General features: G+C 41.5%; 1 protein-coding gene across 1 annotated transcript in view; it reads right to left on the bottom strand.

The window, feature by feature from the left end:
- Positions 1–11,333, bottom strand: part of Mccc2 (methylcrotonyl-CoA carboxylase subunit 2) — a 78,096-nt gene extending 66,763 nt beyond the window's left edge. Inside the window, exon 1 of the mRNA XM_047556215.1 lies at positions 11,064–11,333. Coding sequence (XP_047412171.1) covers positions 11,064–11,207 — 144 coding nt within the window. The 5' untranslated portion in view covers positions 11,208–11,333. The remainder of the gene's footprint in view (positions 1–11,063) is intronic.
- Positions 11,334–14,914: the final 3,581 nt, after the last annotated feature.

A 14,914-nucleotide genomic window follows, 5' to 3' on the forward strand; every position in this document is an offset into this window, starting at 1 on the left:
TCATTTCCCCGCCTCCCAACTTCTTGTCAGTCTGTGGACATCCTAGCTAGCTATTGGTTCATCAGTCAGCTTGCAAGTATCCTTCTCCATCATTGGTCCCGATAACCCGTGGAATTTGACTGCTTAAGGATAGCTCCCCGCCATTTTCTCTCTTCTTCTCCTCACATTCATGCTCTCTTCTCCTCTCCTCACTTTCATGCTTCTCTCTCTCCTCGCTTTCATGCTGTCTCCTCCATTTCACTCTCCTGCGCACACACCCTTTCTCTTTTCCTCTCTTACCCTGCAGGGAGACGCTGTCTGTGTGCTTAACAAACTCCCTTATGTGAATTCCTGTGTCTGGAGTGGTTTCTGGGTTCTTACAACTAGGATCACAGGCATGGGTCACAGGTCCCAGTTTATTTCCTATTTTCTAGGGCTCTAAGAGCTCCTGAGGTCATAGTTTCTTCTACAATCTCTTATATTGCAAAATCCAGAAAATAAAAAGAGTAAAGCAGCATGGAGTTAGGGAAAGATCCTGTGCCCTGGAGTAGGGAGGTCCCAGACCTGAGCCAACTGTCAGCCCAGCGCACTAATTCCCATCTAATACCACTGGCCTCACATCCTAGGGAAAAGAGCCTGCTGTGGAATTCAGCGCAAAGAGCTGCCTAGAACAGTGTTCCCCTACCTTGCCTCTACCATGAACTCATTGGGGAACTTTCAAAACTCAAAAAAGAAAGTGATTCCTGGTCCCACCTCCAGTTTAATGTCCCTGGCTGCAGGTACAGCCTAGGCATTAGGAACTTTAAAAGTTCCTCAGGTGATTCCAACCTAAGACACAGAGAAACAGGCCCTAAAAGCTCCACTTCTCAGGTCCCACTCAGGGCAAACAGAACTTACCAAAGACGAGGAGGTGGGTAAGAGATAAACATGCCTTCTTTCTGTAACAGTGGTCCACTTCACCTTTTGAATGTAAGTTTTCCTTTCCCTCTTCTCCCTCTCCCTCTCCCTAACCTGGGGGCAGGGAACAAGATTACCCTGAGCTATCTGTGCTCCACAGGAAGGAGATATCTGCCAGAGGATCTAGGAAGTGAATATCTCCCAAATTAACAAGTGAATGTTAACACTCCATCAGGGTCCCCTGGGACCCCCTGTCAGGGCACACCTGGAATGTAGCCTCTGAAGAGCTCTTTTAAAATCCCTCTGATCCTTCCCAATGAGCAGACTCACAGCCTCTGGGACAGGAGTCCCCTGTGTTTCTCCTTTGCTAGCCAAGCAGTAAAACTTCCTTTTTCTCAAATCTGTGTCCTCGTTATTGAATTGGCACGGGGACAAGGACCGAGCTTTCAGTTACATTTCTGTAGGAACTTTTACAGATTATCATGGTATTTGTTGATACCAACAAAAGGCAGGGGAAGCCAAAAATTTCATTTTTTTTTAACTTTTGCTTAAAATTAAGCAAACATTAAGTGATTAACATTAAGAGATATAATTAAACATTAAGTGATATAAAAATAACGATCATCATAAATATTATCGCATAGTGCAGATAGCTCATCTTTAGAGGGATCTCTATTATTATTAAACCCAGGAGATGAGATCACTTTTCACATATAGCAAACGAAGAAACTCAATTTATGAACTGCCTCTGAAACAAAGGCGTCAGAACATGTCTGTTCAGTGAGTCGCCAAGAGGTGGCATTATAGCAGCATGACAGTCAGTTGATTTGCATGAAAAAACCTGGAGCTGCTTTTCAGGACCTCTGAAAAGAGTCTCCGAAAGTGGAAACTACTCCTTGAAACAAGAGCTGTGTCCTGAACATAGACATGTGAAAGTGCCCTAAGAGAGGGACAAAACAGGCTTTAAAGATTTCCTCATTTAGCATCAACCAAAGTGGCAGAGAAGGGCTCTGTCAAACAGTCAGAGTGTCCTTTAACAAGTTCTTCCTTTATAGACCTTGAAGCTGATGAGATTCTGGAATATTTTCCGTTTTTCATTTTTACCCCATCCTATCAAGATAGAGTTGACCTTCCTCTGCCTGCATTCTAACTCCTGGTCTCCTGCCATCTTTGAAAACCAAAAGCATCAAAGTTCAGAGCTGATAAAAAAAAAAAAAAACAAAAAAAAACAGTTCACATACATACAGAGAAACCAAGGAACCTCTGAGAGTGCCCAAGGTCCAAGAGCCAATCACTGCAGTCAAGAACAATGACCCATTAAGAATAGCATCCCGGGTTGGGGATATAGTTCAGATGGTAGAGTGCTTGCCTCACAAGCACAAGGGTTCAAATCCCCAGCACTGCAAAAACTATAGCTAGTTATACAAGGGATTTTTTTTCTTTTTTTTAAGACCAGGGATTGAACCCAGGGGCACTTAACCACTGAGCCACATCCCCAGCCCTTTTTAAAATATTTTATTTAGGTACAGGGTCTCACTAAGTTGTTTAGGACCTCACTAAGTTGCTGAGGCTGGCTTTGAACTTGTGATCCTCCTGCCTCAGCCTCCCAATCTGCTGGGATTACAGGTATTCATAATCCTAGCGACTCAGGAGGCTGAGGCAGGAGGACTGCAAGTTAAAAGACAGCCTCAGCAATTTAGCAAGGCCCTATGAAACTTAGCAATACACAAGATCTTCACCTAGCTAAGTCAGCCTCACAGTTAAGAAACAAGGAAGTCCGTCACTCACTCCTGAGGTTTGCTGAAGTGCACAGTGGTGGAAGTGAGAGTGGGCAGAACACACTACTGCTCTAATGTAAGGAAAGTAGAGCAGAGACAACTGGGACTGTGGTCAGGTTAGGTGGAAACAGAACCTCTGTGTGCCATCTCTTACCCTTGGTATGACTGTATCTTTCCCCCTCAATCCTTTTTTTTTTTCTTTTTTGGTACCAGAGTTTGAACCCAGGAGTGCTTAACCACTGGAACACAACCCCAGACCTTTATAAAATATTTTATTTAGATACAGGGTCTCACTAAGCTACTTAGGGCCTCACTAAATTGCTGAAGCTGGCTTTGAACTTGCAATCCTCCTGCCTCAGTCTCCTCAATCGCTGGGATTACAGGCATGCGTCACCACACCTGGCTTTTGTTTCCCCTTTTATAGATGTGTTTGCTTCAGAGTTTATTGCTCGTTGCTAGAGGTCCCAAGAGATAAGGGTATACCTAAGAGATCTTTCAATATTCAATATACCTAAAGGATACACATCCACTTTATTGTGTGAGACGAACTGTTGGCGGTTTATTCACATCCATTCCTCCCATTGTCTTCAATGATTAAATCCCCAATTTTTTTTGGCAGATGGATACTGGGGATTGAACCCAGAGTTAACCACTGAGCCACATCCCCCAGTCCTTTTTAATTTTTATTTTGAAACAGGGTCTCACTAAGTTTCATAGGGCCTTGCTAAATTGCTGAGGCTGTCTTTTAACTTGCAAACCTCCTGCCTCAGCCTCCCGAGTCGCGAGGATTACAGGCAAACACCATACTGCGGCCCAGTTTAAAACCCAATTTTATTCAAGGTGGCAATATGTCCAATTGTTAAAAGTAGCACATTCCAGACTTCTTTTGTAGATAGGTATGGCCATTCATTCTAACCAATGAAATACAGGCAGAAATTGTTAGGTGAGACGTTTAGTAAGGCTCCTTAAGAAAGGAAAAGTAGGGGCTGAGAATGCAGTTCAGTGGTAGAGTGCTTTGTCTACCTTGTGCAAGGCCCTGGCTTCTATCCCCAGCACCATGGGGGGAGGAAGTGACACGGGGGAAAGGGGCAGGGAAGAAAACAAGCTGGTGAGGTTGCTCCCTTGCCTACTCATTCTTTCCCCTACTTGGAACTCAGACATAACAGTTTGAGCAGACATGATGGGTGATAAGACAGACTACAGTACTTGTTTAAAATTCTTCCTTCTGGGGCTAGGGTTGTAGCTCAGTGGTAGAGCACTTGCACAGCAAGTGAGGCACTGGGTGCGTGCATTCCCCAGCACCATATAAAAAAAATAATAAATTAAATAAAGGTATTGTGTCCATCTACAACTAAAAAAACATATTTTTACAATTCTTCCTTCCTTCCATCTTTTCCATAGTACACCATGAGAAGACTATACCTCCCTACCCCACAGTCTTTGAATGTGCCAGTGAAATGTGGACAAAGTCACTGTGCCAATTCCAAATAGACTCTCTGAGGGACCACGTATTTCTAGACTCTGCTCATGTAGCTTTGTCCCTCACAAAGAGAGGAGCATCCCCCACAGCCCCTTTGACCTGGCTCCTAGAATAAGAGGCAAATAAAGCAGACCTGTCATGATCTCAAGCAGAACTGCACAACCAACTCAAAGATATGGGAGCAAAAGATAAATATTTCTTCTTTTAAACCTCAAGATCCTAAAAGTTGGCTAAAACAGATCATGAGACGACCTTGAGTAAGAAAGAGGAGCAGCAACAGTTAATTTTTTCCTCCAGGACTAGAGATTGAATTCTAGGAGGTTCTACCATTGAGCTACATCCCTGAACCTTTTTATTTTTATTTTGAGATGGGGTCTAGATAAGTTGCTGAGGCTGCCCTTGAATTTGCAATCCTCCTGCCTCAGCCTCTCAAATACTTGGGATTACAGGAATGTACCACCACACCTGGCTAAATTTTTTTAAGGCATATAAACCACTTACTAATAGATGAGGCTGCAAATTTATTTCTCCTTGGAAACACCCACAGTTGGGCCCTGGAGGCCAGGGATCTTTGTGTGCTAACCTTGAACATGAAGACCCCAGAAGTGGTACAGCCCTCTCTGGGCCAGAATATTCTTCAGTTGATCCAGGTCTTCACAGAGCTTGTTGATCAGACCTCTGACCTGACTATATTTAACAACCTTTACATCCTCTGTCTAACCAAGAACCCGTCTGGGGTCTTCACTGGTTTGGATTCTACACAACTGTGATTACACATTCCATCTTACTCGTGGTAAGATCTCTGACTCCATTGGTGAGGTCTGCTTTCCTCAGTAACACAGAACATTTGCTCAACACATGACCTAAACAGCAAAGACAGCAAAGGCTATCATCCACCATCCACTGATGCTGGTGTTGAGCACTCACAAATGTGCTGGGTTCTCACAGAGATCACTAGGAACAAGGAAAGGACAGCAGCAGCACTGTGCACACCCACTGTGGAGGATAAGCTAATGTTTCCTGAGGGCATATTATATTTTAGTCATTGTTCTAAGAAGCCATTAACTGTTCTTAAACCAACAAGCTACACCACCTCTTCCCTCCACTATTAGGGCTACTACTAACATGTTGGTGTATTTTCCTCCAGTTATTTTTCCCTCACATGTATGTTTTAAACATACATGAAACATACATGTTTTAAACATACATGAAGTACTAGGCCAGTGCTTTTTTCAGTAGTCTCAGTTACTTCCCTGCTCTAATTACTGGTGCACAGAATAGGCCAGCGTCTTTCATATTTTACATGGAGAAAAAAGTTACATTCTCAGGCTCACCCTAACTCCTAGCAAACAATCACCATCAAAAACAACAGCTCAGACCTGACATCAATATGGTGGACTAGGAAGCTCCAGGTCCTCTTTCCCCCTGGAGACATTAAAAGGGAAAGAGAGGGGGAGGGCAGAGAGAAAGCCCTGTAACAGTCAAAGGCCTATAGCAATAGAGATCATCCAATCAAGAAGAGGCCACATTGAAAATAGTAGGAAACTGGGCTGGGGGTGTAGCTCACCGGTAGAGATATCTGGGTTCAATCCCAGGTACTACCAAAACAAAATAGTAGGAAACCTCCTGGAGCTTTTGCTCACTTTTGCCACCTTTCCCCATCCAGTGCAGCACAGCCTTGGTCTGGAGGAGTTAGCACCTTAGTTCTCAGTTTCCTTTCCCAAACTAGAGGAAGCAGAGCAGACGAAAGAAGCAACAAGAATGTACTCCAGGGATTCACCAGTAGATGTGAACAGCCAGAAGAATCAACACACTAAACTCCAGGAGAGGGCATTTGGAATTATTGAGTTTGAGGAACAGGAAGAAAGAAAAAAGAAGACAAGTAAACAGAGTCTAGAACCTTATTATCAGCTATCATCCACAGGGGACCACTATATGGATTATGGAAGTTCCAGAATGAGAAGAAAGGAAGGAGCAGAGAAAGACTCTTTGAAGAGATAGTGGCTAAAAACTTTCCAAATTTGACCAAAGACATGAATCTACAAATCCAAGAATCTCAACAAACTTCAAGAAGGATAATCACAAAGAGACTCAAAAAACAAAGATAAGGTGAGAATCTTGGAAGCAGCAAGGTATTCAAAAACTCATCACATGCAAGGAATCTGCAATAAAATTATAGTCAATTGATCTCTCAGCAGAAATCCTAGAAGAGAGAAGGCAATAGGATGATATATATTTAAAGTGTTGAAAGTATGGGGGGACCTCCATTATAAATAGAAAACTCTACATCCAGCAAAACTGTCCTTAGAAAATGAGAGAGGGCTGGCACAGTGGCACACTCCTAAAAACCCAGATATGCAGAAGGATAAGACAGGAGGATCAAAACTATCCTGTTGATATACTCATTTTGTTCATATATCATATTCCTAATTCCCTTTAGTTCCAGCCTTAGCAACTTAGCGACCCTGTCTCAAAATGAAAAATGAAAGGGTTGGAGATATATAGCTCAGTGGTGAAGTGCCCCTGGGTTTAATCCCCAGTACTGCAAAAGCAGAAAGAAAGAGAGAGATCCCTGGATAAACAAAAGCTGAAGAAATCAAAACTATCACTACACTAGCTTTATAAGAAATGCTAACAAGAGGTCTTCAGGTTGAAATGAAAGAATGCTAGAAAGTAACTCAAAGCCATATAGATTTCCAGGAGAGCTGGGATTGTGGCTTAGACGTAGAGTGCTTGCCTAGCACATGTGAGGTACTGGGTTCGATCCTCAGCACCACATAAAAATAAGTAAATAAGATAAAGGTACTGTGTCCATCTACAACTAAAAAATATAAAAATAAAGATTTTTAATAAAAAAAATCTTAAAAATTTTTTTCAGTAAAGGTAAATACCTGAACTAATTTAAAAAGAAAACAGTATTATTGTAATTTTGGTTTGTAGTTCTACTTTATATTTTCTACAGGATTTCAAAGGCAAATTCATAAAAGGAAATTATAAATCTGTGTTAATAAGTACATAACACAGTATATGAAGATGTCATCTGTGACACTGATAACATAAGGTGATGGTTTTTGTATGCAGAAAAGTCAGTTGGTGTCAATTAAAATGGACTGACTAGTTTGATGACCCATGCCTGTAATCCCAGCAACTTGGGAGGCAGGAGTATCACAAGTTGAAGACCAGCTTCAACAACTTAGTGAAGTCCTAAATAACTTAGTGAGACTCAGTCTCAAAGAATAGAAAAGGGCTGGGAATGTAGTTCAGTGATAAAAGTGTCCCACAGTAACCACAAAGGAAATTTCTTTAGAATAAACCAAAAGGAAATGAGAAGGGAATCAAAACAGGTCACTACAGAAAATCAAGTAAACATAAAGGAAGCTGGAAGTAAAGGAGACAATGAGAGATTAAAAAAAACAAACTATATGATATGAGCTGGGTATAGCTCAGTGGTAGTACACATGCAGGGTCCCGGGTTGAAGGAAGAGACGGAGGAAAGGAAGGAACTATAAGATATAAAAAGAACAAAATGGCGTAAAAACAAATCCCATCATTATGTAGAATTATATAATGCACCAATAAAAAATGGTAAATGTAAGTGCTTCCATATCAGTAATTAGTTGAAACATAAATGAATTAAAGTGCACAATTTTAAAAAAGGTATAAATTGGAAGAATGGATTTTTAAAACCATGAGCCAACACTATGCTATCGATATGACTCACTCTGAATTTAGAATGAGGTTGAAAGTGAAAGGATGAGAAAAGATACTCCATACAAATAATAACCAAGAGAGAGCAGGCAGGGATGCTTATACTAGGATCAGACAAAATAGACATTTAATCAAAAACTGTCATAAAAAACAAAGGAGGACATTATATATTGGTAAGAGTCAATTCACCATGAATATAAAACTGTAAGTTTATATGCATCAAACAGTAGCTCTCTAAAATATATGAAGCAAACACTGACAGAACTAACAGAAAAATAGACGTGCAATAATGAGACTTCAGTGCCCTACTTTCAATAATGGATAGGACAACCAGATAGAAGATCAGCAAGGAAAGAGAGGACTTGAACAACATGGCAAACCAACTGGACCTAACAGATATACAGAGAGAATATCATCCAACAACAGAATACACACCTTTCTCAAGTGCACTTGAACATTCTCCAGAATAAACCACTTGTTGAACAGTAAAACAAATCTTAATACATTTTAAAAGATTTAAATCACACAAGGTATCTTTTTCAGTCACATTGATATGGTTCTAGAAATCAATAGAAGGAAAAATGAAAATCTCACAAATGTATGGAAATTAAACACGTTCTTAAAAAACCAAAGATAAACATTAACCCACTGGGACCAACCTCTGCCTCCAGGCGGAGAAATATCTGTGTAAGGCTCAGTTCACTAGCTAATTCACCACAAAGGAGCCAGCACTGGCAATAATGCAACTCCATGGCAATCTTTGTTAAATAACCTAATCTCTTTAGGATGAGCCTCACTAACAAAGAGGCAAAAGTAGTACAGTAGCAAAAGGACAGATTTGGAAGTCAGAAGACCTGAGTTCAACTAGTCTCTCCACTTAACTTACACTGTAGTATCTGGCAAAACCTAATCTCTAAGGGTCTCAATTGTATCACCTGCAAAATAACAATCGTACCTACCTGGTAAGATTCTTGTAAGACTAAGCAACCACAGAATTGATGGCCATAATGAATTTGAGTTGAGCCACTGACACATTACTTGACTTCTATGTACCTCAGTATCCCCATTTATAAAACAGAAATAACAACAGTACCTACTACATAGGATTGCTATGATAAATTACATAAGTGAATCCATGTAGGGTTTTCAGAAAAATAGTTGGCACACCATATAATTTCTATTATTATTATTTATTTTCATTGTTATTTGTAATCAGAAAACACGACCAAACTGGGCCATTTATACTATGTGTCCCTCCCCCATGAATGTTGGGCTTTGGACACATTACTTGTTTTAACTAATGGAATGTGAAGTTCATCATATCCCAGTAGAAACTATTAAATCCAATTTGTGTTCAGCCTCTTGTTTCTGTGCCTTCTGCCACAAGAAGCAGTCTCAGTACAGGAATGGGAAGACTGGTGAATAGATCTGAACCCACCCTGCAGTGGAACAGTCTATTAAAAAAGAAATTGCATGCACAAGGTCACTCCTTTGGACTAAGCTCCTGCAACAGACCACAAAAACCAGACTAAAAATCAAAATGGAGTCACTTATAATAAAGCTCCAGTCACCAAACCCAAACTGAGTTGTTGTTATCTGACCTTCAGGAGAAAGTATTATTTCCCAAACAGACCAGCTTCAGTGAACATGATAAGATACTTAAACTGAACTGCTGTCATTTTGTCCTTTGACAAGTCACAGCAGCTGACCCAAGACACCAACCCATAATGTGAACAAGAAATTGAGATTTGCTGTTGTGAGCTACTGGGATTTTTAGATTGTTATAAAGCATAACTGAGAAAACAAAACTCATCACCAAATATCTTATATCTTATCATCAAATTCATTCCTGTAAGCCTTCTTTGTATTAATGGCACCATCTTCTACCTATATACCATGCCTGTTAGAAACTCCACTGTCATCCATGACTCCTCACTCACTTCTTCCTGTTCCACTCCATCATTAATTCTAAAATCTGCTCCTCAGGAATACATCCCCTTCCTCCTACTTTGCTTTGACCCACATCATCATCTCAAGACTCAACTCTTTTAATCGCCACCTAACTTTGAGTACCAATCCATCCTGCACATTGCCACCACACTAATGATTCCACTGAATCCACAGGATCATGTCACTTCTCTACTTAAACATTCTAGTGGACAGCCTGCAAAATGAAATCTAAATGTGGCTTTTTAAATCTGAATGAGGCAGGGACCTCCTCTGTCTTCCAAGTTCTCACAACCATTATATACATTTTTTTTTTTTTTTTTTTAGATGGAGATCTTACTAAGCTGGTCCTAAATGATCCTCCCACCTTCAACCTTCAGAATGTAGGCACAAGCCACTGCACCCAGTTTATACACTTTAATAACCTAAGTTTAAGTACCTATGTTTTTATAACTCTCTTGGTATAGTCTGAACTCCATTCTCCATTCTAAATTTGACCAGCTCTTTTCCAACCAAGATCCATCTCACCCATTACTTCCCATCTATACCTAGTTTTCTGTGACCACTTTTTTAAGTTTTAGCGACCACTTATCACACGGACAAGCTTTCCTGTCCACCCTCCCCACAGAATTAAGTTCCATTTCTACATATTTAGACCTAATTCGGAAAACAGTGCCTAAACCACAGAAATCACTTAATGTTTCTGAATTAAACATTCTCCCCAAATAATTTTGTTATTTGCACAATTTACGTGTTATTTGTTTAGGCTTAGAAATCGTTAACAGAAGGAAATTTTCCAGCCCCAGTATTTCACAGGCTGTGAGTTGTTTCTTCGACCTTCTGAAACCTCCCAATTCCAAGAAAAGTCATTCGAAAATACTGTGGGATATGTATTTTCTATTAATATAATTATTGAAATCTGGGGTAGGTACAGTTGAGGGCTAGCTGTGCTAGGCCGGTGGCTCCCAACCTAGCTGCCACTATTCTCCTAAAGATTTCACAACAATGCAAACTCTAGGACCTCACCCTAGAAAATTCAAAAGATACAGAGTGGGGATTAGGCAGCTGAATTTTCAACAAGCTCCCCAAGGGACAATGCTATGACAGATTTCCTTCTTCAAAACTTCACAGCACCCTTGAGCGCCCCATCAACCTGACTAGAGCTCTAGGGAAAAGAAGAGCAGCTGGTAAAGTGTGCCCAGCCCTCCACTCGCTGCCTAGTCCCGTCGGTCCGGCACTTGCAGACAGGCCACTAGGGCGCTCACACAGCCTACCTGGTAGATGGCAGAGCCCGAGTCCAGCTGGGTGCCCAACGCCGCCACCGAGTCCCCGTGATAGGCGCGCTGCCCCGGGGCAGCGGCGCGGAAGCAGGGCCGCAAAGCTAACCGCAGGGTGGCCCACATAGCTGCGTTGTACATAGTAGCGAGGGTGGGGAACGAGGGCGGCCCGCGCCCGCCGGGAGCAGGTTCGTACCCCGGGTGTGGGGCTAAGGTTGGGCTCGCGTCCTTTCGGCGCCAGCTGGGTCCCTCAGGTTTTCAGGCAAGCCCCCGCACGTGGCTGCGCATGCCGACCCCCATTGGCCGGTGCGGCGCACCACGCCTCCCAATCCAGCCAATAAGGAACCAGAGCGCAGCCCCGCGAGGATCTGTCCCATCGCGAGCCCAGGAATGCTGGTGCCTGGGCAAGGCGGACCCAGCCGCGCTGAGCTGAAAGAACCGCGGTTGTGTTTGTATCGGGTTATTCACACAACAACCAATACAACATGAGATGTTCTGAAGGGACAACACTGCTGAATCTCATCTAATCTAGTCCTTTCGCTGGAGATCTTAAACACGCTTCTGATTATTTTTACTACGTAATAGATTATGGACCCCAGTGTTGTGATCTTAGATAAAGGACCCTACACATACCCATAAAAATTAAAAACACTCTACAAAATGTCTTGAAATTTTTTTATTCACATATGTATTGAAAACGTACTGCCTACTACGCGATTCGTTGCTTAGGGGTCTGAGTAAAGGTAAAATGTGAGGAACGTAGGAAGAACTGGATAGATATAGGACCCGCCTAGAAATAAACCTGGTTCCAGACTTAAAGGTGTTTGGAAAAAAATTAATACGAAAAGCTGGGAGGGAGTGGGGAAATGCTGGGGAATGGTATTGGCCAAATTATCTTGTGTGCGTGTACAAATGTGAAACAACAAATCCCATTATTAGGTACAACTATAATGCACCAATAAAAAAATGTGGAAAAATAAATTTTAAAAATAGAGAACTTCAGGTGGGATAGAGTATATCACTCTCAGAACTTGATTTTCCACTCAGACACAAATATAAATCAAATAATAATAAAACTGTAGTACCACTACAATTAATATGTTCATAACATTAATGACAAAAAGTTTATAAAATTATTGGTTTTAAAAAGTAAAAATAAAAATAAGAATTTTATCGATCCCCAGCACCGTCGGAAAATAATAATAAGAAGAAGAATTTTAAAATATAATACAAATGACCACCTAAGTGCCAGATTGTGTAGGACAGACATCAAAGGAACAGAACATGATGGGAAAAGGGAGGAGCAAAACCTTCCTGAGGCTCCTGCACACCCCCTACAGTACCAGGGATTGATCCCCAGTCTTTTTTATTTTTTATTTTGAGCCAGGTTCTCACTAACATGCCCAGGCTGGCCTAGAACTTGTAATCCTGCTTCAGCCTTTTGAAGCACTGGTATATGAATGGAGTTTTAAACCTAGCTAAGTTCCAGACTGGGTAACTGACTGGGGAAAAGTCAGCAGCAGCTGGGACAAACACAAGATCAGGAGCTAAACTGGAAAGTTCTGATTTACAATGTGTGTGTTTCCAGTGATCAATAGAAAAATGACCAGTAAAAACTGACTCTTCACATGTGTAAAGGTAACAGGAGAGAGACTGTTTGACATTAAAATTGCCATACTTGGGGCTGGGGATATAGCTCAGCTGGTAGAGTGCTTGCCTCACATGCACAAGGCTGTGGGTTCAATCCCCAGCACCCAAATAAATAAAATAAAATTGCCACACTTTATTTTCCTCTAAATAGTTCCTTGGTGATGCAAAATACTAAAAAACCACCTTCTAACCACAGAAAATACAAGATAGAATATAATTCCTTGCTTTCTTTAAGAATCATCCATCATGCTTATTTCTTGTAACTTTTGTTGTGTTGATACCAGGGGTTGGACCCAGGGGCACTTAACCACTGAGCACATCTTCAGTTCTATTTTTTTTTTTTTTTTTTTTTTTTTGAGTCAGGGAGGGTCTCACCAAGTGCTTAGGACCTTACTAAATTGCAGAGGCTGGCTTTGAACTTGCCTTTTCTCCTGCCTCAGTCTCCTGAGCCACTATTACAGTGTGCAACACCACATCTGGTTCTTGTAACTTTTGTTACATGAAGTTCACTGGGAATTGTATAATGCTTCCAGAACAGGGAGATAGAAAAATGCAAATGGTCAAGTGACAGCAAAGTCACCTAGCATTTGTTAAGTGTCTGGTGTCTACATTTACTACTGAAATTATACTCAGAGGTTAGAGTTATGACTTAGCTACCTGATGATTTTTTTTAAAGAAACTTTGATGTTGAAAATAATAAAAAAGAATTTAATTTTAGCCCCCAAGGACCATTTCTGTAGCCTGAGGTACTGCCTTTCCCCTTTGCCTTCAGCTCCACTACCATGCATTGCTTATTCCCATTGTTTATCCTCCTCCACATACTTTCTCTCTGCCCAGAGCAGCTTCCCACCATCTCACCTGCCTATTCTAAATACTAAACCTGGTTGGCTCATCCACATCCTTCAAGACTTGGCTTAAGAGTCTCCTCTCCCCAAAGTCCTCCCTGAACTACCTATTTAACTTCTTTTATCCTGAAGCAGAACTCTATTGTAGCTCAGATCACACTGTGTGGTTAAGGCACACTGGTTTCTCCAACTATGGAACTTGTCAGAGTCACTTTCTTTGTCCTATGCCCAGCCAAGTACATGACAGATGCTAAATTTGTTGAATGAACACATGAAAAATAACTGCTTGGGAATCAGTTCCAGGACACCCAAGAGAGAGTTAAATGCAGGCAGGAAGGTGGAAGTTCAAGGGCTGCTGAACCTATGCAGGCCCCCTCTGCCATAAGGTGTCCTTTACCCATTATGACCTTGCCTAGCATATCACAAAATATCACTTTGGCTGTCCTCTACTGGATTCAGGGGGAAGGGACATAGATTCTACATCTTCGTGGGAGGAGTCAAGGTCACTTACAGAAGATGGGAAATAGTATGTGGTTGTTTACACCAGATGACTGCATCCATATTTATACATTTAGCCTGATCCAGTTTTATATTTTTTTTGCTTTGTTTTAACTCTCTTAATCCATTTCCACATTGCCTAACTGCTGCCCATATAAATTGGCAAGCAACTTTCTCTTTCTAGGCCATGTTTAATACTCTTTGGTTTATTTTGGAATAACTAACTCCTTTTAAGATCCAGAGGCAAAGAGATGTAGAAGGGCCCCCAGGAGAAATGGCATCAGCTCATAAGGCAAATACATCAGAAGAGGTGACTGACTGACTTTATACAGGGGAAGGCTAATTGGGAAGGTGGTATGGGTATGTGGGTGAGCTGCTTCCACTCCTGGGAAAAATTCAAGGGGTTCTGGGCATTTGAAAATCTTGATTTTAACCACATCTGCCCAAATGTTTCTGTGCAATTTCCCCAGATTTCCATCCCTTCCTATATATTGTCCCTTTTGCAGAGAGTGGGGACCAAGGAGAGCCCCATCTCATTCTTTTTATTTTGAGACAGGGTCTCGCTAAATTGCTGAGTCTGGCCTTGAACTTGTAATCCTCCTGACTCAGCCTCCCAAGCTGCTGGGATTACAGGTGTGTGCCACCATGCCTGACCTGTATGGTGTTCTTACATCTACATTGTACCTTAAATTGTCATCTCAACTCTGTATCCATCCTTTTCAGGCCCTGGCCTTCTCCTAAGCCAAACTGCCCTGGAATCTATGGAAGATAATGCACTCAAAGCTGTGATGGAGGCTTCTGGGGTTTCACCCTTATCATAGGAATCTACTCAAGAGAAATAAAAGTAGACATACA

This window comes from Sciurus carolinensis, chromosome 6, assembly GCF_902686445.1.
Source record: "Sciurus carolinensis chromosome 6, mSciCar1.2, whole genome shotgun sequence".
NCBI classification, from domain to species: Eukaryota; Metazoa; Chordata; class Mammalia; order Rodentia; family Sciuridae; genus Sciurus; species Sciurus carolinensis.